This window comes from Ammodytes marinus (assembly GCF_949987685.1).
Source record: "Ammodytes marinus genome assembly, chromosome: 7".
In the NCBI taxonomy this organism is placed as follows: Eukaryota; Metazoa; Chordata; class Actinopteri; order Uranoscopiformes; family Ammodytidae; genus Ammodytes; species Ammodytes marinus.
Genome location: NC_137211.1, coordinates 32,306,531 through 32,332,436, shown reverse-complemented (window position 1 = coordinate 32,332,436; position 25,906 = coordinate 32,306,531). Strand labels below are relative to the sequence as shown.

Sequence of the window (25,906 nt, the reverse complement as noted above, 5' to 3'; positions counted from 1 at the left end):
ATTCTGAAAAAAAGATTGCATTGTAGCCTACGTCGGTAAATTGCTGTCTACATAAGTTAATAAAATAATACAAAATATTAGCTTCCATAGAGAGCAATATTTCAAATGGGCGGGTATGATCATATGGGCTAAATATGACCTTTATTTTGAAGGCCGTAAGCGGAAGCCGTGTATTGTGGTCGTGTGTCGCTCATCGGGCAGGTTCAACAGAATCTCTCAGTGTTCACAGCGACGGAGCAGCGGCTACACAGAGGGACGTTTGAGGCCATTGACAGCTTACAGAGACTGCTATGACATCTCGCAGGTAAAGTGCACTTTGTTTTCCGTACTGAAATGAATTGCACCGCAGTATTGAACAGCCTGTTTACACAGCAGGGAGCTCAGAGACAGTTTACGCGAGATTGAACTGTGGCTGCCAGCAAGAAAGCAGGGGCGCCTCAACTTTTTGTCGTGCCACAGACCCCTGTCACAGAGACATGTCAATTTCATCCAAACAAACTCCATTACGACCAATACGTTTGAACTGTTAAAGGAATGGGCATAGGCTACATATCTAGGCTCCGTTACTTTACGTAGAGTAGGCTAGCCTATGGCGGCAGAAAAGTGTTGACATTGAAAGCTTCGATCACTAAAATAAATAAAATGTAACGTGAAATTTGCTGCGAAGGGAAATAAATGACCAAATTAAAACCCATTGTAGGCATATGTCAGGTTGCTCTGTTTACGTTTGACATCAGTTTGCTTTTGGTGTGCAAGTGTTTGTAAATGGTGTGATAGGCTGTCTCAGCTGTAGTGTCAGACCTACATTTTCAAATGAACATGAACATAACCTTAACCATAAGCCGATACTTAATACATTATACAAGTCGTTCTGCTGACTTTTAGCTAGTGGTGTGTGCCTTTTCTGTCTGCCTTCTCGTTGTTTCTGTGTGTGTGTGTGCAGTGTAGGGAATTGGTTTGTAGCTTACAGAAAGTGTTTTAATTAAACTTACAACACATTTAAAAAAGCTCAAGTTTATATGAACATGAGTAGGGTACCTACCAGGTCTATCCACTAATGCATTGTAGAGAACCCACAAATAATTCAAGTAGCATAGATAGGAACTGGAGTTTAAAAACAAAAACAAAAAACTATATTTAATACCAAAATAAAACTATCAATCAACTAGTCTACTAGCAAAGATACACCTGACCATCTGTGTAGTAATAAAATATATGATCAAGATGTAGCCTACACCTTTTTAATCAAGGACACTTGGCCTACATTGCCAGCTTTGGTAAGGGTTGGTTTAATACATGTGCACAGTGTGTATAACCCTCTCCTCATCCTACCTACAATGAATTACAATGTACATCTGTGGACTAGTAATGATTTGTAGATTTCCCTGAAACATTGACAGGCTTAGTGTGGGGAATTAAGAGCTGCTGAACACGGCAGCAATCTGATCTGCTACATGTGCGGTAAACAGTTATATTTATTAACATTGGGTTATTGTGTATTTACCTGCTATACGTATAGGTAAACAATGATCATTGGATCAACATGTTTGTTTTGTTAGGGTTATTGAGTGTGGTATGTGAAATGCTGCTGTGTAATGCAGTCATTTTAAAACATAGCACTGCCTTCTAGCCCTTATCACAATTGATAGTCGGCACAAGTGTGTTCATCCTTAGTAGGTTTTTTATGCAATGTGACCTCTGTAATGTTGACTCCAGCACTGTCTACAGCCTGTCTCTTGACCATCATGGCTGTGATGGGAAATGCAACGTTGACAATCCGAGAGTTTACAGTTGATACAGTCTACCAGTATATGGGTGGAAAAGATAGGAGATGTGTGGTGTCGCATGCTTTTGACTGTTGTTTCCTGTAAGCCTTTGGCGGGTGAAGAAGTTGCAATGGTGAAATGGTGTTGTTAAGTTTAAAAGGCCTTTCTACTGATTTTTAATGTAATCCAGCTTCACAAAACAGAACAGTGTTGAATTCTGGCTATATGGCAAAATCGAATTTCTTTTTCACAGTAGTCAAATTAAGTTTGGACACTGTAAAGCTGCTGTGTTAAAGGATCCAGTCCTCTGCATCTCAAAACATTTCTATATCACAGCCCCTTGCATTGCTGAGCTGCTTCCTCATAGAATTTACACTATTATGGATGTACCTACAGAATAACACTTTGGTTTATAGTTAGATTACTGTGTTTGGCTCTGCTTGCATTGCTATCGAGGCAGTGGCTACTGGCTACTGGCTAATACATTTATCAGACTATTGGTGAGTCTTTCCTGCGTCATGGTGCCCCATGTTTACTTATACCTGAATACCCATATGAAGAGTTTAACCAAACAGGTAGGTCATACCTGCACAGTGCTTACCAACTAGTACAGTAGAATTCATGGGTAATTACCTTAAACTTTCATATCCAAATTAGTGGGCTAATTGATATGGGTTTTCCAATTGCCTATACCGATATTAAGTGAGCAGGCTGGCCGATTGCCTACAAATAATGCCTACAATTAATATTTTTGTTTGTTGCATTAGATAAAAAACAACTATTTAGTACTAATAACAAATGAGAAAAACAATTGAACTTTCAAATTGAAACATTTATAAAGACACAGAAAAATATTGGAAAATACAAAATGTTGACAAAATGTCTGTCACTTCACAAAGTCAGGCCAAACAAAAGCTGTACACAGTAGTATTGTCTGGGAGCACACTATATCATTTCAGAGATAAGGGAAAAAATGCACTGGCCTGTTTTCATTTCTTTAAACCAATTATAATCCTCCTCGGCCGCGCTAAGCCCAGGAACCATGTAATTTTACTGGTACACACATAACAGTAAAAAAAAAAGAAAGATAAAAAAGTGCCGACCGACACCCTAACTGAGCTCGCATGCATGAGTACAGCATTATCTCTTATACAGTCTATGAGCTAGATACTATTGGCTGTGCAGCTGAACACACACACGCACACTGTCTGTTTCCCGTTCTGAGCGGAGGAAGAGTTAGGGGAGGAATTTTCCAACAAATACTGTCGGCAGCTATTGGGCCAATCTCAACCGTCTACATCCTTAGAGCCAGACCTATGTCACTAGGCCTTCCCTTGTGTTGGCTCTGTACAATATTGCTATAGGGGACTTCTGGAATTCTGTCCAGGCGTCTGTAATTATTAAAATAAAAAAAAATACATGGGGTAAAAATGAAGGGAGCGCCTACACAGCAGCTGGCCTGGCTCTGCCTGCCTACCTACTTCTGCCCAAATTAAATTTTCCCTTCAGTAGTCAGTCTGGGGCTGCGGTGAATTCATGTGTTTGAGCTCAGGAAAATTTCCGGCCGTCCAATCAGCGAACAGAGCGAGTGGCTGAGAACGATGACGTCGAAGTCGGGCTCCAGTTTCAGTTGAATGCTGCCCGGAAATGTCCGACTTGGTAGTTCCGAGTTCCGACCTGTCTGTGTTCCAGTGCATCTGCTCGGGAAAGTATGGACGCCTACAACCTTTCTCATCCAAATAAGTAAACGTTAGGCTCTAGCACAGATCCATAAACTACAAGATGTAGTGAATTCCGAAATTTCCGGGTTCCCAGTACAACTCGAACGCACCGTCAGAAGCCGGCTCATGACATACGTCACGACCAATGCGATTGGTTGGCTGATCCAGAGTGGCACTGGGCAGATCCAATAGTTTTAAACTTCAACAGACACCCGCCTTCATGTGAGTGAACGTTTGCCAAATAGAGCAGTTCCAGACCTTCTGTACAAATGAAATGAAGTACGATGGTCTGGTAGCACCAGGTTACACAGCAGCCACACTGACAAGGCATCCTTCATCCATTGTCTGCAGAAGACATTATTTTTTCATATTTTCACAGCTGAATAATCGGTCAGCCAAACAATCAGTCTTTCTCTAATTTAAATACTGTATGTGACTTAGATGGCTGAATTTGGGTAAAAACTGTTGCCAGTAAACACGGTTGTAATAGTGTGTCTAGTGGCGCCCACAATCTCAAAATGCCCAGTGAGTAAATGTTTTCTCAAATGATAAAAATAATGGCAAAAGGGCAAAAAATTAATATAAGCAATAACTATTGGTGGGTGGTGATGTCAGAAAAGTTCCTTCTATTTCGCACATATTCACCACATCTCTCAGAGATGTACAGTAAACACTTGTTAGTTGACAAGTGTTGAGATGCCCCAGGGCCCAAAGCCGCCTGCAGTCTGAGGCCAGAGATAGAGGAACACACTAAGACAGTTTGAAAGTTGTTTTCATCTCTGCCAGTTTCCATGGTTTGTCACCGGTCGTAACATGCCTGTTGCTCTGTAGCTGGTTGTGTACTTCCTGAGCTGAGAAACCACAGGGGAACAATACTATAATGCATGCCATCATCTTGACACTCACAGCCCTGCTCTACTCTTCATATCACCCACACTCTCTGCATTTCTCGGGTTTGGTTCGTCATGCACATTTTGTCATTATTTAATTTGCAGCCACGATTTGTGTTGGTAAAGTCATAAAGGAACCATTTGAACTATCCGTCTTTGTGATTCTACCAAGAACGTAACAATTATCAAGCGTTGTAATGAGTTCAGTTAGAAGCAGCAATGATTAAAAATGACATTACGTTGTCTTTCCATTTTTATTTTGCTGCTCGATTCTGTGTTAGTAGTATAACACAAACTTTCCGCTATTGGAAAGCCCCTCTGCCCCCCTTTGTTTAAAGAGGAGACCTCATCTGTCAGTAAGAGTCATTTGACCAGCTGAGAACAGTGAGTCAGTTTTGATAAGCCAACAGGAAAACAACAGCCCGTGTGAAGGAATAAGATAGCATGGCCAATATTTCCAGGAGTGCTCAGTCTGAACCAACAGTTCCCGCACCAATATACATTTTGCAGTACACACACACACACAATAATGCCAATAGGGTGTAATCAAACATTAAGCATGTTCCAGTGCCACATGTTTATGGATTAATTTTTTAAATATTTGTGTGGTTCACTTCAGGGTGAAGTGCTTGAAAATGTATGAAGGACATGATTTTTCTAGGTGTCCGTCGTTTATTTGATGTTTAACAGACCTGTACTCCACTTTGATTGAACAAATTAAACGTGAGCTCAGCTTTTATCATGTTAATACTGCCACACCTATTGTTCCTAGATCTTTTCTGTAGATAACCGAGTCACGCTCATGTCACCAGAGTGAGAAGTGCTACTCCCTCACTAATTGTGATGAAAAGAGTTGGACAGAATAGAGGAGCATTGTGAACATTGCCCACTTACTAATATTTATCACTTCACTTCTCTTTGCCAACAGCTTGATGCATAAAGAAATAGAGGAGTTTCAGTTTTTGTTATTTCTAGCACCCCCTTTGGAAAAAAGCTGTAGCGTTTTTACTACGCCAGCTGTTGTTCCTGGGTGAGCGTAGCCTACCCGTGACAATGGCATTAAGAAAAACTAAATAAAAATAGCATTCTTTACACTGATGGTCTCGTTTGCTGTTGCATGTAATTTATGATCATCAGTGAAAAATGTTGAGACATTTTCAGAAATATTTAAAAGTTCCTCATAGCACCTTTTTAAATTAGTTTCTATAGTTTGAACTGGTCGCCGAAACCCAATATTTAAAGGTGCTGTAAGCTAAATGGTTCTTTTAGCTAACTTCCTGTCAGTTACTGCAGTTAGCAGTCCCCTCGCTCGTCCTTACGTCACCACATTAATGCACTGCGGTCTTCAAGCAGTGAGTTATCTAGCATAATCTCAGATCCATAAGTGTGATAAAACATGATAAAAACCATCAAAACAGACATTGGGAAGGATTTTTACCTGCTCCGCCATTGTAGGCGCATAAACATTCACCCATCTGTTGCTCTGGCGTGCACCGGCAGTGAGACCATGAGTGAGACGGGTCTCGGTTTGTAGCGTTCTCTCTTGTGATTGGATAAAAATTTCGGGATCCTCCAATAAGTTTATTTGCCGATTACATGCAGAGCAACTGACTGAGAGATCGGCTTATGAAACACGCACATTATGTAAGTGATCACTGTATGAATAAGGAGCGATTTAACACTATATTAACATAGATAAACTGCTTACTTCACCTTTAAATTTTATGATGAGTTGGAATGGAAAAAAGCAACTTCACTCTCAGCACATCAGTCATTATTCAAAATAGTTTGCCCTTCGTTTTGCATAGTGTGGAAATCTCTGCAATGTATCATCATAATAAGATTATGATCAGAAACAGTTCCCTACGAATGCCTCACTGAAATCTATAGTGTACTGTCCCTTTGACTGTAAAATATTGGTGACACTGCGTGTTTTAATATGAAAAAAAAGACATAAACAGTTTGAATTTGTTAAAAAAGGGATTATTCCATCATTCTAATATTCTGATCTCTGATACATTTTAGAAAGCTTTAGCACAAAGGTCAGACAAAGAACTACATTTTCAAAGTTGTGACTAATCAAACCAATCCACAAAATGAAAAAAAAATTTGAGCGATTATTTTTACCCTTTTTTCGCGAACCAGGTTCCATTTGGGGACGGTGCAAGAGCTGGTTCAACTTTGGAACCTATAACGGTTTGGTTTTCTACGGGCTAGAGAGCCATGTCATGACACCACTATACTGTGTACGTCGCCGCTCTCATGGCTAGCGCTAGCTCTAAGCTTAACAACAAGTATAGGAGAGCAAGTCCAGAGTCAAGGAGCCGAGAGAGAGACTCTTTTTTGTGTGAGTGTGCGTAGGCTGGTCCTTTTCAAAAAAGTGCAATTAACTGAGCATTGTACTGTCAAAGCATGTCTGCTGATAGCTGCCACTTCCGTGCTAGCTAGTGCTCTCCTCAGCAGGACTGAATGTTTTCTCTCCTTTCAGCCCAACATATGGACATTTTCAGGAATATAACATTTATTTCAAAAAGATTATAATGTTACGTGGATCTAGGTAGGGTTGTGCCGATGGGTGTTGGAATCGTCCATCTGCGATTGATGATCGAATTTCTTTTAGCCGATGCCATCGGGAGTTTTTTTCTTAGTTTTTATTTGGCCATTGCTGTCAGAGTGACTGAGTTAGCAATGGAGAGAAAAAGAGAGGCAGACGGATAGAGAGAGAGAGATAGAGGCAGAGAGAGCTTTCATTTTATAATTTTGCTTTTTGACTTCTAAATCATCATCTGACTTTAGACTAACTCCTGCTGAGCGGATCAGCTGTTTGACACAGAGATAAAATGAAAGGGAAATTTAAGCTGCAGCAGTTAAATATTAATGAATAAAAATTGTAACCAAACACAATGAGTGTGTTGTTCATTGTGTAACCCTAACCCTAACCCATCCCACAGCCCGTTGGTCACACATTTTTGACTAATCAAACTATATAATAGAGAATGGTATGTCTGTTTGTTTGATTGGGTGTGTTTCATTCCTAGTCTAACCTCTCCCTGTCCCCTTACCCTAACCCTAACCACCCAGCAGTGATTCCTGAACCTAATCGCCAATTTCAGAAACATTGGACCAACGGGCTGTGGGAACATAGAGATGACCCCAAAAAAACAGGTCACTTTCCGTTTTTTTCATGTTCAAACCGGATATGGATTGAACAGAAGACACATGGATTCTGGATCCATAGTTTATTTTTGTTCCATGATCTGTGTTTTACCATTTTAGGAAGGAAGTCGGGTTTGATATTCCATAAACTTTGACTTTGGTGTTTTCTGTTGAAAATAGGTTGGCTGTATCTGTGGAAAAGGACTAGTTATTTATTAACGAATAATGCCCACAGCCACCTTTACTCTGTTTGACAAGAGTGTTTACTCCATGTAAATAAATAAAAAGACACAAACCATGGATACTCTGTGCTGTTAGTTGTTTTTACACGATTATAAAACAAATTGTCTACCCTGACAGCCTTTGACCATGTGTCATATCAACTCTAGCATCTGTTTGCTCAGTCGGCTTCTGGTTGGGTTACAAACTAACTGCATGCACGTGTGTAGCGATTGCTTAAGTCATCTGTGTGTCATTAAACTAATTCTACTAAGCTGGCTGCTGCTGCACAGAGAAGTGAAGTATCCAGCAGTGGGGGGTGTGTGAGCTGTGCACCATGTAAATACCCCAGATCATCAGCCAGGCTAAAAATACAGGCCTCATTACCAAAACCCACACCCTCCGGCTTGTGTGTCACCAATATAGCCCTTGCAAAGGCTTTCATGCTGCGCTGTGGCTACTAAGTATATCACCTTTTTGTCAGTGGGCCTAGACGGGTGCGCCTTAAATAGCTGACCAGGGCTATATTGAACTTGAGACATTATGTAAGAGGATAGAGTGGTGGCTGGATGCACACTGGGCCTGTTTCCCCTCATGCAGCCTTAGGCCTAACCTGCAGCTCCCAGCTGCCTCTGTCTCTCCCACAGCACATCCACTTTGTTCTATTCTAGCATAACGACATGTCAGAAACCAGTCTAGTCTCATTGTCTTTGTCTCATCCCTGTGTCTCTCCTGCTGCCCAAGGCCAGATGCAGGGAAATGGGGCGCCTGGAGCTTGTCAAAAGGAATCCTATTCTTAGAAAGCCCTGAGTCACTCCTGCTCCTGATCTGAGGAGGGTGGGTAGGGAGGGAGGGAGGGTTCATGGACCGGGTTGCACATGAAGGGCATACTGTTCAGTCTGTTTTAGGGTGAATTCACACCTGCCGTGTTTAGTTCAGTTAAAACAAACTCAGGTGCACTTCCGCCTAGGGCTGGGCGATATGACCAAAATCTCATATCCCGATATAGGAATTTCATATCCCAATAACGATACATTTGACGATATAGCATATTTTCTGTCAATTCAATTAATGAATATAAAAAATGCATACAAATTATTAAATACTCAACAAATAAAGTATTTACCCAACTTTGATTATTTTCAGCTTTTATTAAAACGCAAATTTTCAAGCATTCAACAAAATAGAAAATTGCAATGTGACATTTGAGTAGTTTTGGGCCGTGTTCAGGGCACAGAATTGACTGAATTGGTGGATTCCTCCTTAGCTTAGCTCATTAGCCTAATGGAGCTATCCTCTTTAGCTGAGGCTGTGGCGGCTTGTAAATTCACCCCGCGGAGCGCAGGAGCTTCTCACCGCTGAGAGTGCAGCCGAGCCGCGCATTACTGCGAGCCGGGAAACGCGCGACAGCCCGCAGGGAAAGCAGCCGAACTGCCCCGCTAGCTCGGCTCCTACCCCCCCGCGAGCCTGTCAAGCGCTGCCCGGGTGACGTCGGTTCGATTGCTCTGTCAGCGGGGATATGATCCTCTCCTTATGGAATACTCGTCTACACGTGTGCAATCACAGACAGGTCTGTTACCGATGGATTTTAGTGTCCGAAATGAACTTTGATTATCACACAAGCGAGAAAAGCCTGGTGCGGTCGGGTGGAAGTAGTGTGATGGAAGCGCAGCGAGGCTAGGAAGCGCTAAGTGTTTCTGCTTCAAAATAAAAGTCAAAGTTGACTTTGATTTCTCACATTTCACCAGTCAAAGGCTTTTAATGTGAAGTTACGCTGTAGGAAATCTTCGGTTTAATTAACAGTAACTTCACTTTTCTTTCTTTTCTTTTTTACTAAAACACCGTCAGCTTCACATTATGGGAAAGTGTTGTTGTCGCAATTGTTAAGAAGATTAGTTGTAGTTTGACCGTGAGCCCGAGCCAATTTATTACATTTGATGGAGAGGACGAGTAAAATGCTAAATGTGTAGGCTACAGCAATCAGTTGAAGGAGAGGGGAGCGTCTCCTGCACAGTGCCAACAGGTTCACAGTGCACTTTGCATGAAGTGCGTGCTTTTATTTTGCTTGTTAACGGGTTAGACCATTAATACTATGCAGGAGTCAGTTCGGAGCTCATCCGTGCCTTAAATGAAACACTGCTGACGAGCAGCCTGTCCAGCACCAAAAATACAGTGAACATGATATGTTTCACATAGTAGGCTACAAGCCACATAATGTGGCATTGACATACTTAACTAGCCTGGTCCAACCAGACCACCGTACTTCATTTCATTTGTACAGAAGGTCTGGAAGTTCACTCACTTGGAGGCGGGTGTCTGTCGAAGTTTAAAACTATTGGATCTGCCCAGTGCCACTCTGGATTAGCCAACCAATCACATCACGTTTGGTCGTCACGTGTGTCATGAGCCGGCTTTTGACGGTGCGTTCCAGTTGGACAGGGAACTCGGAAATTTCCGACTTCACTACATATTGTAGTCTATGAATCTACCGGTACCTGGCAACAGTAACTTGTTAGAGCCTAACGTTTAGTTATTTGGACGATAAAGGTTTTAGGCGTCCATACTTTCGCGAGCAGATGCACTGGAACACAGACAGGTCGGAACTCGGAACTACCAAGTCGGAAATCTCCTTCTTCCGAGTATAAAGGAACGCAGCATTCAACTGAAACTGGAGCGCGACTTCGACGTCATCGTTCTCAGCCACTCGCTCTGTTCGCTGATTGGACGATTGTAGATTCTCCGGAGAAAACTGGGAAATGCACTGTACACCCAGACTGACTACTGAAGGGAAAATGAATTTTGGCCGGAAGTAGGCGGGCGGGCGGAGCCAGGCTAATACTTAACCATATGAAACAACAATAATTTGATGTTTTTAATTTTTAGATGTATTATTTATTTTTAACCCCATATTAGATCAAACTGTAGATCAGAGTGCCCCCTGCGATAATACATCTTTCCGTGATAAAAAAGTTTCATATCACGATATAGTGACGTAATGAAGTATGACCCTTTTACGTTCCCTAACGGATGATGCTCAACCACAACAACACACACACACACACACACACACACACACACACACACACACACACACACACACACACACACACACACACACACACACACACACACACACACACACACACACACACACACACACACACACACACACACACACACACACACACACACACACACACACACACACACACACACACACACACCGAGAGCGAGATCAGCCTGGACAGCAACACTTCTGACAGTGTTTTCCATAAGTGCATTCAATGTACAGCTGTGTGGGAAAAGTAGCCGGGGGTGAGCAACGTGTCTATACACATAGGCTAGGCTACACAAAACTTCAGTCTTTCTATAGCCTATTTATATTATTTATAACCTAAATAACTTCCTCTTCTGTGAGCCTGCACATAGCCTGCTGCTGCTAGAAAGAGAGAGGGATTTGTGTTAGACAACATACATATATTTGGCTTGATGGCTTTTCTAGCTTGTACAGCTGTTAGCTGCTAAGCTAGCGCATTGTGCTTGTGACTGGACAGATAGAGCAGATTAAAATCATGTTCTACTGGTTCATGTTTATGCAGGTTTAACAGGTGTAGCCTATTGAAGGTTTTTTTGCACACACGCACACATTTATTATTTTAAAGCCACTACGAGTAACTTTTAAATATCTTTAAAACAGCCTCATGTTTCCTCTGATAATCATAAATTACCTTTAACAGCAAAGAAGGACGTTTTTATATAGTTTTTATTACTGCATTTGGTCTGGTCGCACACCCAGTCCGATTTTCGGTTTGCGCATGCAGGCTCTATGGTCACATATTCGTATTGGTCGCAGATTTCAGTGTAGCACAGCAACGCATTTTGAGAAGCCTATCCCTGCAGGTTAGGGAAGGGGAGCGGGAGCCTTGTTTGAGACAGTTATTTGTCGTCATAATGACTGATAACGGGGCTGAACCATCAAAGAAAAAAAAGAAAATGCAATGAAGAAAAGCTAAAAGGGAGAGTGATAGACAGGCGGGAGGAGGGCGTTGCCAAGCAACGTGTACACAATTTCACGGGAGCGAACTAGACTGCAGTGTTTACTCCTAAATGAATGAGCGGTACTAAAACAAAGTTTACTTTGCTTCACCATCATCAGATGACCATTATTCATCTGAAATAGTCATTATTTACAACAACATAAACACATTACCTCATCGTGATCCATACAAACTACCGTCTCTCGTTCATTAATTTCTGTGAGGACACGGAATCTTTCAGCTCCGTGAGAATGGTTAGTGAACCTGCATCAACTCATTGTAATCAGGTGTGTGTGGCACTGACTGGGATTAGTTGATGCAGTGTCACTAACCACTCTCACGGAGCCGAAAAGAGTCCGTGCCCTCACACTTTCAACACACGGACATGCACTATATTGCGTCCTAATCATTTGACACTCGCACGGCCGGCACATGCTAGAAAACAGCTTTACGACAGCTGGCGTCGTAAAAACACTACCGCTTTTGTCCAAAGGGGCCGCCAACCGACAGTTACTCGTAGCCATTTTAATGTAGCCTACAAGTGATTAGCATAAGGAAAGACAGCTTTTAGCTTCAGTGCCCCTGACTCCTGGAACAACTTACAGCAACAAATTAAACTAAATAGGCCTAACTTCATATCCTTTAACCAATTTAAACAAACTATTTTAAATCTGCCAAACTCTACCTGTAACTGTTTTAATTAGGCTATATTGTACTCTCACCCATTTAATTTTAATTGCTACCACTTAATTTCACCACTGTGTAAATGTTTCAATTGTTTTTCTCTTCACCTGTTGTTGTGTATTTGATGTATTTGCGTTGAATATTGTTAATGTATTGTTGTTTTTCCTTTGAATTTGTTTGAACTCGACGTCATTGAAAATGAGGGTCACCCCTCAATTGGTCTCTCGAGGATAAATAAAAGTTAAATGAAAATAAGCCAAGGTATTAATTTTTGGTGCCGTCTAGTACACAACATACGCAAAATAAGATCATAGCTATTATTTTTAATTTTTTTCTCAGCGGGTATTTAACTGGTCTTTTATTTGACACACACAAACAAACAGAACAACACAGCAAGGCACCGTAACCGTAATCAATCCAACAAACATTATATCCATTTGTAACATATCAGTTTATTACGTGGCAGAAACACACCAGAGGGGTATACTACGAAGCCAATTCAGCAGACTGGCTCTCTTTTCTTGAGCTGGCTCAACATAACCTAAAGCCGGGCTCCAGACTGCGACCAAATGCTTGCATTTTGCGACAATTCTTTGAGACGCGACCGGATAATTTGCTGACATTGTTTCATTATTATTATGAGTGCTGCTTTGTTTGTGTGTGTGTGTGTGTGAGAGAGAGAGAGAGAGAGCAGTCCGCAAGTGATCAGTGAGTGACACAATCAACTGCGCGGTTCACGTAACCTACTCTCATCTCTGTGTCCCGCTGTCATTATGTCTTTAACATGTTGCCAACGGGCGACTTTTTCCTCTATATTTGCCGACTCTCCGCCATAGCGATCCCCGATAAGGCTGTTAAAGACCAGAGACACATATTACAACTTAAAAAAAATGCGCTTACCAGCGCCGAGCAGCCACAGAGTCTGATAGCAGCCACCTGCAGCAGCCAGCAGACAGACATCATTGTGTCCGCTCTGAGCAAGTGCTGCCAGGTGACGTTTTTAAACACGGAAATAGTTTTATAGGTCCACATTCAATAGGCCACTGCATATCTATAAAAAGCTAACCTTGTAGTTATGGCAACTAAGAAATTGTGTAAAGTGAGTTGTATTTGTAAATAGGCCTAGTTAATTTGTAAACTACCTGGTCAGCATTTTCTATTCATTTGGCCTCTTTCAGAATTGCTTATTATGCAAATCAGCTGATTGTCATCTGGCTACTACTAGTTACTTTTGGGCCAATAACTATTTTCCTCAGCAGAGATAGATGAGGAAAAATCAGAGGGCTGAGATGTAGAAGGGGCTGTGGTGAAAATGGGTAAAAAACATGGTGATGCAAAATCAAAAACACAAAGAACTGTATCATCTGTTGTCAGTGTGGTCCATAGCATGCTGGCAATACAATACCAGTAGGCCTAATATAGTTAAAGTTGGGACAAATGTTAATAGATGCATTGAAGGTCTATTGTAGGGCTGTGCGATATGGCGATATATATCGTCTGACGAAACAAATACGTCTATCGTTTAATTTTATGCAATATCGTTTATTTTGTTATGTTGCAAATTCCACTCTCTAGGACACAAACTATACATGTAGCTCGCAGTGAAGTTACTGTTAATTAAACCGAAGATTTCCTACAGCGTAACTTCACATTAAAAGCCTTTAACTGGTGAAATGTGAGAAATCGCTTCCTAGCCCCGCTTCACTTCCATCACACTACTTCCGCCCGACCGCACCAGGCTTTTCTCGCTTGCGTGATATTCAAAGTTCATTTCGGACACTAAAATCCATCGGTAACAGACCTGTCTGTGATTGCACACGTGTAGACGAGTATTCAGAGGATCATATATCCCCGCTGACAGAGCAGTCGAACCGACGTCACCTGGGCAGCGCTCGACCGGCTCTCGGGGGGGATAGCAGCCGAGCTAGCGAGCTGTTATCCCCACGGGCTGTCGCGCGCTTCCCGGCTTGCTGTAATGCGCGGCTCGGCTGCTCTCTCAGCGGTGAGAAGCCCCTGCGCTCCCCTGGGGGGTTACCCTCTCCGCAGGGTGAATTTACAAGCCACTGCAGCCTCAGCTAAAGAGGATAGCTCCATTAAGGCCCGGACACACCGGCCCGATAATCGCCGTTGTAGAGGCTGGAGGGGGCGGGGACACGATTCTGTTTGGTGTGTGCCGTGAAATCGGTCGTCATCGATGTCGTCGGGCTTCTTCTGGCGGCGGGCAGTCTTTCAGTTGGAGCAATTTGATTTGTGGAGGGCTAGCGAATCAGTGAAGCCCGGAAGTGAGGCGGGTAGCACAAACGGCTAACAACAGTTAGCCATTGTTTTAATGTGTTTGTTTGTTTCGTTCAGCGAGTACTCACATGCATCAACCCTTGTTGACTGCTCGACACCATGCTCGACACTCTCTGCTAAAAATGGTGCTCTTTATGGTCCATAAATATAAATACGTATTTCTATCTATGTTTATGGTCTAGAGAGCAGTCCCATAATTTCCAGCTTCTGTATTTTTTCGGGCCACAATACAGATTAGCGCCGCCTGCTGTTATGGAGACATTACGTCCCGCGCAAGTGCAGAGCGTACGGAAAGTCAGCAGTCGGCTTGGTGTGTTCTTTGCACTTTTTCGGCCGCGACGGGAAGACTGGAGCTCCCTGAATCGGCAGACTCCATTTTCGGTTAGTCGGACTGGTGTGTCCTGGCCTTTAGGCTAATGAGCTAAGCTAAGGAGGAATCCACCAATTCAGTCAATTCTGTGCCCTGAAACCCCACACGGCCCAAGACTACTCAAATGTCACATTGCAATTTTCTATTATGTTGAATGCTTGAACATTTGCGTTTTAATAAAAGCTGAAAATAATCAAATATGGGTAAATACTTTATTTGTTGAGTATTTAATTATTTATATTAAATATTTATTAATTGAATTTACAGAAAATATGCTATATCGTCAAATGTATCGTTGTCAGGATAAGAAATTTCTATATCGGGATATGAGATTTTGGTCATATCGCCCAGCCCTAGTCTATTGGTGTGCCGTTTTCTGCTGGCGCTCCTATAAATTCCCTTTCTATAGGAGGATCTACCTGTAACCATTTACGATTGATACGCCACAAGTGTATCTCCAGGCATGCGCAACATTGCATTTATCCTCCGACAAGATAACGGGGACCTTGGAGACCTGGCACTCTGGTCACATAGAAAGCTCTGGTAGCTTCAGGATCAAATAATGGGCCTTGGAGCCATCTGCAAGGGTGAGAAGGGGAGAGAGGGAGAAGGACAGAGGGTTAGAGCAATCTGCCTGTCACAATCATTTGAGGTGGGAATAAGGGGGAAGGCAAGACGCCTGATAGCACTGACTGGTGCAGGTATCAGGCCTGCTCAGTCCTGTCCAAATCCCAGATTAAAGGCCTCCCTCCCCTCTAACACACACACTCGCTCTCTCTCACACAAAGCACCCCCTCCACTCGTCTGTTGTTTCTCTCCCCGTCGCTGCCTCACTCGATCTAACCCAGTAACAATTTTACCACCCCCTTACCCTGTCCGTTTGGTCTGAATATCTCCCTCCAGCCCTCTCTTGTGTAACAGTGCCCGGTGCTGGAATATAATTCTTTGAGGCCGCTGAAGCAAAGGGCTTGGACCAGAATGGTGAGTTAGGGCAGAAACCATCACGTTCAATTTCAGTGTATTTTCTGCTTTTGGAGCGCCCACACACTTCTTTCGACCCCTTCTGTTTCCGCAAGCGATGACTACAAGTCTGCTGTTTGTTTGATTCAATGCACAGACTCCTGTGCTGAGGGTGACAAGTGATCTTTTCGACTACATGGTAACTTTTCTACTCTACTAGTTTTCCACTATGAAAAAGTCCCTGGTACCCGATACTTGGGCTGTGAATATTTTGGAATCCCACCATTCGATTCCGATTCCTGGGGTCACCATTCGATCCAAAACGATTCACAATTCAAAATCAATTTCTGGATTCAGTTTAAAAGAGGATTTCAGGATCTACCCCAGTCCACTGTGTGCTAGGGGTCGTTGTGGCAAATTATGTCATGAAATCAAATTAAAGTCCATGTCTTTATTTATTTTCATTTAAGTCTATTTTAATGTGAAGCTTGTAATGCATGTCATTTTAAGGCAAGATAACATCATAGGCGGCAGCAACATTCATTTTTTAAAGACATTTTTTTTAAATCTATTTTGGCAAATTATTCGATTTAAAATCGTAGTAGATAGGAATCGTTCCATTCATAAGTCAGCATTAAGACAGCATACATTTTTTTAGCCCTTGTTATTTGGCACATGTGCTTGTAGTAGTAATACCAGCTATGCACGGCATTATTTGGGCTTCTATGACACACTGTATTGTGCGTTGTGCAAATATTTATGAATTGAAATAGGCTATGGGTTTCTTATTTGGGATGTCTGGTTCATCTGATTTAGCATCGGAGGCTATTCAAACGTCTCTAGCTATGGTCTCTAGGCTAGAGGGTCAGTGGTCATTGAACGATGACACTGATTCTTCAGCCTGTTTGGAGGCGGGGCCGGCCTGCTTCTTCCCTACTCAAAAGTAGATAATTCCTGAGCGCGGCTCAGCGCAGTAAAAGTGGTCATGGAAAACAATATCAGGGCGGCACGGCTTGCCAAAAGTGCCAGTGGAAAAATGCCATTGGAGAGTTGTGTGCCATGAGAAGGAGGTAATTGGCCATCTATCTCTCTGTACACCTGATGAGGTGAACTGCAGAAGTTACTGCTGCTGTGTGTTTGAAGCATTGGTCCACTGTTAATAATTAATAATAATACATTTTAATAATTTGACAGCAGTGCTGTGATGAGGGATTAGATATAGATTAGTGACATGATGCATTTTTGGCCCTGCAGGGCTGTACGCTTATTTTTTTAGGTGGTAGCACTGGTGCTAGCAAGCAAAAAAATTCAGTACCACAAAAATAAATTTGGTAGCACACAAAGTATGATCGAAAACTTGCATAACCTTAACCCTTGCATTTCACTGTAATTACCTTTGAGCATGTCATCTTGGTCTCATTTGAGATTCTCAATTAATATTATATCCTTGTGTGTGCAGTAATGATTGTAGAAGAATGAATAGGGGTGCACTGATTGTAATTTAGACAAAAGAATCTAACCTGCCAATTGCAATTTTTTGCTGATTCAGAATTATTTTTCCCCATAAAAATATAAAAATAATATCTATAAATGTTTTGTATATACATATAATTATTATATTAATAATAATAAACATTTTTAGAAAATGTCCTTCTGTTAATTAAAACCAAACTTTAAAACATTAAACATAGCCTATTAAATAAATAAGTATACATATTGGTACAATTTAGGATAAATTAAATAGGTTGTTGTGAATGTGTTGGAAGTTGTTCTTCAGTGGCTTATTTCAAACTTTGTTTTTAGACTACTGTTGACTGCTCTCTGCAGCTGAATGAGTTGCCTTTCTAGATAGCGCACTGCAGGGCTGTGAAGCGCTAACTTCCTGTTCTTACCGGCTTCAAAATAAAAGTCAACTCACGTTTGGCTAGTAACAGGCTTTTAACGTGAAGGCGCACAGGAAATGTTCTGTTTGCACACACGCTAACTTAACTGCGGTAATCTCCTTCCGGTTATTACCGTTGGTGAAGTTTTTATACAGTAGAATCGCTGCACGAGCACAGATCCTGAGGACACATATATCTTTCACCAGCCAAAGTGAAGGGTGGACTCAATAACTTACTTGCCTAAGACTACATTTACCCCCATTTGGAGTGTTAATGTAGAGCCCTCTAAGCAGTGTTGTGCATCTCTCCTCTGTGTTTCAAAGACAGCCTCTCCTCATTATCAACTAGCACTAGTGCAAATGGACTTGTATTCATCATCGCACGTGATCAATTTCAGTAGCAAATGCGATCAAAACTGTCGCACTGTACAGCCCTGCCCTGTGTTATTATTGTTCTGTATGAATCTGTGTAGGATTAAAAACAATCTGTCCACCGGCTGACACCCAGGACCCATCAATGGCTCAACACAGTGCAGAGGCACGCGTCCGGCGGAGGGTAGCAGCACAATTTGTTTTGACCTGCTAGCGGCCACGTTGTGTGTGTGTGTGTGTGTGTGTGTGTGTGTGTGTGTGTGTGCGTGTGTGTCACGGGCAGCAGTTTCTGTCGAAAGTAACCTGAGGAGCATTGTTGTCTGCTTTGTTCAGAGCCAGGGAAGACACAAATGTCTGCAGTTTTCTGAGGTGTGTGTGATTAATAATTGACATCAACATAACGTCAGCTTTCTGGGACAAATTAACAGTCCCCAAGAACGTGGGCGCACGCGCAAACACACACACACACACACACACACACACACACACACACACACACACACACACACACACACACACACACACACACACACACACACACACACACACACACACACACACACACACACACACACACACACACACACACACACACACACACCAGGACTCCAATCAAGTTGTATGCACCAGAATGATTCAATTGTCATGTTATGCATACATATGAAAACATAAACATTTATCCCTTGATTCTGGTTTAGAACACCAAATAAATGCCATTCTACTGTATATATTTGCTCAGAGGCATAGCATATAGACAGACAAATTTAATTATGGTGTGGTATGTTCAGGGCTGTACGCTTATTTTTTTAGGTGGTAGCACTGGTGCTAGCAAGCAAAAAAAATCAGTAGCACAAAAATAAATTCGGTAGCACACAAAGTATGATCGAAAACTTTCATAACCTTAACCCTTGCATTTTGCTCTAATTACCTTTGAGCATGTCATCTTGGTCTCATTTGAGATTCTCTATTAATATTATATCCTAGGGTGTGCAGTAATAATTGTAGAACAATGAATAGGGGTGCACTGATTGCAATTTAGACTAAATAATCCAACCTGCCAATTGCAATTTTTTGCTGATTCAGAATTATTTCTCCCCATAAAAATATAAAAATAATATCTATATCTATATATTTTTTTGTAGCCTATAACATATATATAGGGGAGAACGGGGTAATCTGAACCACTTTTTACATTTGCTCCCCTCTAAGGGAGCTAAAATTATTTATCACTCAAATTTACATATTTCCCATTAATTCAGGATGTTTCCTAGAAATGGGCATTAGCAGAATTTTTTCAAGACAAAGGGCAGTGAAAATATGATTGTTTTAAAAAAAGTGGGGTAAACTGGTCCACTTACTTTTTCCACTCTGAAACTACCATAGCAACACATATTGTAACAGTAAGAATCCTGAAAGCTAGCCACACATTCCAGAACTAATGTCGGACTAGTAAAAGAATGATGGTGTTTGGTCAATTAAGCAAAGCTAATTTTCTAAACACTTGAAAGTAACTCTGAACAAAATCAAATACAACATATTATAATTCAAAAGGTTTTCATAAGATTCAAATGAAAGATAGAACCAGTTAGATTAGAACACAGTCTGGGGGTCAGAACACAGGACCCTTAGAGCCAGCTAGTGTCTTGGGGTCAAAGCATAGGAAAATCAGAACCAGCGAGAACAGCCTGGGACTCAGAACACAGGAGAAGACCCAACTGGATTATAACATCAGCCTGTCATACTCTACAACTAGGCCTACTCTACATTCCAGCCCTGAAGGTTACAGGGAAAGATGAGAAGGTGCTCTTTCCGTGTGGTTGCCCCAGGTCGTCTTCCTGGTGTATTTCCTTGGCATGATGGCTTTTCTACAATGTGTATGACATTAAAATAAAACACATGTTACGTAATATTACATTAAAATATGTTTAAGACTAAACTTAACTTGTGCCTCATGGTGGGGGAAAGTGAGACAGTGGCTCACTTTCCCCCACAGCATTTGGCTCACTTTCCCCCACCACCACAATTTGAGAAAAAACTACCTCTCTTAGCATTTCAGGCTAATCTTCAGTTATCAGCATCACATGGTTTCATATGTTGGTAGTTCATCAACACGTTTGATAAAAGTTTTTCTACGTGAATACATTTGCTTTGGCACAACAGTTGATTAAGTTGACAGCAAGAAAATGTACTTTTACATGCAAAATACCTATTTTGGTGAAAAAAAACATGCTTACCACAGCACCATGAGGTCCTCTCTTTCAGGGCCATGGGGAAATGAGAGGGGCTTGAAAACATATATCTCACATGACCACAAATGTTTTCCGTTGCCTAGATACAGGGGGTGGCTCACATTACCCGATGCCTCAGATTCCCCCGTTCTCCCCTATTAATAATAATATTTTTTTTTTAGAAAATGTCCATCTGTTAATTAAAACCAAACTTTAAACAGTTAAAACATGAAACATAGCCTATTAAATAAACAAGTATACATATTGGTACAATTTAGGATAAATTAAATAGGTTGTTGTGAATGTGTTGGGAGTATTTGTTTAAATAGACTACTGTGGCGTGCTCTCTGCATCTGAATGAGTTGCCTTTGTAGCTAGAGCACTGCAGGGCTGTCAAGCGCTAACTTCCTGTTCTTACTGGCTTCAAAATAAAAGTCAACTCATGTTTGGCTAGTAACAGGCTTTTAATGTGAAGGTGCACATGTTCTGTTTGCACACGCGCTAACTTAACTGTGTTAATGTTAGGAGCTGTCTCCTTCCGGTTATTGCTGTTGGGGAAGTTGATTAGACGCTAGAACCGCCGCACAAGCACAGATCCAGAGCACACATCTTTCACCAGCCAAAGTAGCGGGTGGACTCAATAACTTACTAGCCTAAGACTATATTTACCCGCAGTTGGAGAGTGTTAATGTAGAGCCCTCTAAGCAGTGTTGTGCAGCGCACCTCTGTGTTTCAAAGAGACAGCATCTGCTCATTAGCAAGCTGTCGCACTAGTGCGAGTGGACTTGTATTCATCATCGCACGTGATCAATTTTAGTAGCAAATGCGATCAAAACTGTCGCACTGTACAGCCCTGGGTATGTTTCAGTTTAATTTTATTAAATTTTTACACCCTCATTTGGATTTGCCATTATTAAAAAAACAAATGTTGAATATGTCCACCTTCTGTTATTCATCTATCCGTTCCTACAACAATATGATGACGATAATATCACTTTTTTTTTTACTTTAGCTGTAAGGTTTGGTAAGGTGCAATTCTTAAAAAAAAAATATTCTTATCTTAAACTTGTTGTTGATGTTTGAACAAAGTTTAAATAACTTTTAGACAATTTGAATGAACATTGAATGCTTTCTAGAAAAACACAAATTCTTCAAAGGTACCAAAACTCATGATAACATGTCAGAGTGGCATATCCCTACAATTAAAGCCCTTAATATATTGTATTTGGTAGGATGTTGTGGGTAGTCTGTGTAACATTTTCTTTCCATTCCTTTTGAGTTATTTCCCGTCGGTTTACAAATGGTCCGTCCCAACTTGAACCTTCCCTGCCAGACTTCCAGATAGAGTTCTAATGTCAAAGGGAGGGCATTGTCTAATTCACCCTCCACTCTTACATGTTTTCCTCACTAATCCCCTTGTAATCAGTTACAAATGACTATTTGTAAAATTCCTCCTATAATCCCTCAGCTCGTGGAATGAGAGAAAGCACAGCAGATGGGTTTGGCCCCCCGGTGAGGATAAGGGGGTCAGATGCATTCTGGGTCAGGTGCCTGCACTGATCTGTCTGTGCTGAGCTGCTCCAGTCTTTTCTGATTGGAGACCCTCTGATCAGGCACACTGGCATGTGATGTAATCCTGGACTAGTCCAGTGCTGCTTCTCCAACAATAGTGAACCTTGGAGAGGTGTAGTGCCCTGTGTTAAACATTCTCAATTCTGTAACATTTTAAACATATTATTATGAATTTTTTCCGGTTGATAGCTTATATTGTTACAATTATATTATATTTTGTATACATTTTTTCCCCAAAATGTTTGTATAAATATGCAAATGCGGCTTATTACTATAACTATTATACGTACATGTTTATCTCTTTAAAGATTCTCTATTATGCTATTTTTTGGGTTCAGATTTTTATTTTGTGACTCTACTAGAAACTGTTTTCATGGTGTAGTGTCCAAAAATCCCTTTTTATTTCTCACGCTGGCATTGTCTCTCTGCGAAGATGTTCTGTTTAGAGCCTAAAGAAAACTCTCTTTAGGACCCCCCTGTCTGCTCTCTTTTGAATCTATAAATAAATAAAAAAATCAGTCGTAATGTGTTCTTCGCCGCCATCTCACATGCACAAGTGCAGTGTGCCCATGAGTGTTTTCTTTCCTGGCGCCCGCGCTTCACCTGGCGATTGCTTCAGCAATTATCCAGAACCACGAGTCGCTGCTCATGAACCTATTGCTCCTGATACTACCATACCAGATAGCCGTTTCAACTGGCTATATGTGACCTTGGTTATAATGCTGCTGCCGCTATCTGAACGAACCTCACAAAGACAGCTTGGATGGAGTACTGGACTGGTTTATTTATGATATCTGCAACATGGGATAAAAACACAACCAGTGTGCAGTTAATAGCAAATCCTTGAAGTATGTTCCCGAACCACAGCGTAACATAGTCATAGTCATAGTCAAGTTTATTTATATAGCACATTTACAGACGGCTAAGCCCCACCAAAGTGCTTCACATGAAGAACAATTAGTGCAGTAAAAACAGGATTTAACACAATTAAAAAGAAACAAATAAGAAAATAAAAACAACAACAACACAGAGGTTAAAACGACAATGCCTGCAGGAGTAGTCTATTGGAAGGCAAGAGAGAAGAGGTGGGTTTTTAAAAGTGATTTAAAAACATTTAGGGACTGTGCTGCACGGATGTGGAGGGGAAGGCTGTTCCAGAGCATCATTTGCTTCTGAGCGCTAAACAATATGCCCAGCATTAAGTGTAAAACAAACTTACGCTGCAGACTTTCAAAATAAAATACACAAAAACTGTTGGTTGCATCCCAAGTTTGACAGAAATTTAACAATAAAAACAAAGTCATTATTTACACTGTTACATATAGATACAATTTGGTTACGACGAAGCCCCAATAACCGGCAGGCATAGGCTACTGTACGGTTTGCAAAAAGTACCTCCAGCTGTACAAAATGGGGGAATCGGTACTTACAAGTCATGCCAAAGGTTTATTGTTTATTGTTTATTGTTTGTTGGATCCCCATTAGTTGTCACCATTGTGACAACTATTCTTCCTGGGGTCCCTAAAAAGCAAAACAATTCCTATACAGTTTTCCCAAAATAGGAATCACATACACAAAAAAAAAAAAAAAAAAAAAAATCAGTCGAGACAAAGTTTTCGTTCAAACTTTTCGGACACTGTCACTTTGGATGCCTTTTCATTCATGTTCTCCTTTGTAAATTACACCAAATCCCGAGTTTGTGTGTTATTGACTTGTCGATACAAAGAAATAGCATGCTAAATTGACACCCAACACCGTTAGCAATTAGCTGACCAGCTAGTTCTCAATAATTTATTGCTCCCAATTCATGTTGTTAGATAACGTTAGCTCCGTGGTTACTTCATTGTAATGTGATGTCACACTCAGCTGGGTTAGCTCGATGCAGCTCCGATAACAAGTTGTATTTAATCCATTAGTCACTGGTAACATTAGTTGCAGAAGCAGAACCAAGATCCAAAATGTGAATTTTGTGAAGTTGTCGAAGTCGAGAACGGTATTTGCTGGCAGAGTGTTTGCGGTGTGCTCCACGGGCCCAGTATGTCAACACTATGATGCTTTATTGGACCAGAGCCCACTTAGTCCCTTTACGTCCTGAAATCATGTAGGCCTACGTATAATGGCTTAAAGGTCACATATTATGCTAAATGCACTTTTTAAATGTGTTTTAACATATCCATGGGTCCACGGTGTGCCTAGAGACTGCCAAAATATCAAAAAAATAACAATCTCTCCTTTCTGAAACCCCACCCCCCCCCCCCCCCCCCAATATACTCCAGTCAGAATTCTCGTCAACTATAACGTCACAGTCGGCACAGCCACATCCCCATATAGAGACAGTGCGGAACGCGTCATAATCGGAGGCCACGCCCATCGTGGGGGAAAACAATTTACAGCGTTCTGCAAACAAACTTAATAAAAACTTAATAAGACATGCCTTTCACAAATACACGTTTCTTTCTTTAAAGCCACGACTCTTGTCTGTCTATACGAGCTGTTTTTGTGAAAAAAGTAATTTTATAATAAAGAGTAATTTTCAATATCGAGACAACTCTTAACTAATGTATGCTGTATGTTAGGCTTCTGCTGTAGGCTAACCATAGACTAACCCTCACGGACGGGAAAAAACACCTCAATATTGAAAATTACTCAATAATTTTTCATAAAAACAGCTCGTATGGACAGACAAGAGTCGTGGCTTTAAAGAAAGTAAAGTTTTTTTGTTAAATGGATGTTCGATTACGTTTTAATTAAGTTTGTTTGCAGAAGACAGGTATCCTTCAATACAAAGTGAATGGAACGGTTTTCAACGGTTTCCCCCACGATGGGTCCGACCGGACAAAAACACCTCAATATTGAAAATTACTCAATTATTTTTCACAAAAACAGCTCATATAGACAGACAAGAGTCGTGGCTTTCAAGAAAGTAAAGTTTTTTTCTTAAATGGATGTTTGATTAAATTTTAATTAAGTTTGTTTGCAGAAGACAGGTCTCCTTCAATACAAAGTGGATGGAGCGCTGTTCTATGTTTTCCCCCACGATGTCTCTATTTTCTTTATATGTCCATGCTTCCCCCCACATTAGTAACCAGAAACTTCCACCGTGCAGTATTCTATGATAACTCCCCTCCCCCATTTCTTATTGTTCCACGGCCCCGAGATCCTTTGGAAAATGTTCCTATCGACAGCCATGTTGTTTTCCCCGCTAAGCGACAAGATGCCCGTAGTGCAGCAAACCATCCAGAGTGTTGCATAATCCAACACAGAAGCATTCTGCTCATAATCCACTAATTTATCTTGATCACAGCAGTCTTAATAATGCCGCGTTTATAACGAGACAAAGCTTAGGGAACTACTTGTGTAGTAATTCCATCGGTGGAACTAAAAGGAATCTCCTCAATGCCTGTTATTTACCTAGTGTAGCATGTAGCTTCGGGAGTAGCACCCAACGTTTGCTTCTATTACACTAACTTAGCTTTTCCTTTGCAGTTTAATAATGCCTCGTTTTTAACACCACAAAGGGTGGGAAGTTATTCCTGTAGAAACCAAATGTGAGGCTACTGTTTTCACTGGTTTTAAATCGTCTGAGTGTTACTTTTAGCCGTTAGCGCACATGTAGCTTCGGATGTAGCACCCAACGTTTGCTTATATTACACTAACTTAGCTTTCCCATTGGAGTTTAATAATGCCTCGTTTTTAACACCACAAAGGGTGGGAAGTTATTCCTGTAGAAACCAAATGTGAGGCTACTGTTTTC

At 41.3% G+C, this 25,906-nt stretch overlaps 1 protein-coding gene across 1 annotated transcript in view; it reads left to right on the top strand.

Annotated features, from left to right (window-relative positions):
* The first annotated feature begins 227 nt into the window (after positions 1–227).
* The window catches only part of ptpn11b (protein tyrosine phosphatase non-receptor type 11b), a 110,903-nt gene continuing 85,224 nt past the window's right edge, over positions 228–25,906 (top strand). The window contains exon 1 of the mRNA XM_080030400.1: positions 228–304. Coding sequence (XP_079886526.1) covers positions 291–304 — 14 coding nt within the window. The 5' untranslated portion in view covers positions 228–290. The remainder of the gene's footprint in view (positions 305–25,906) is intronic.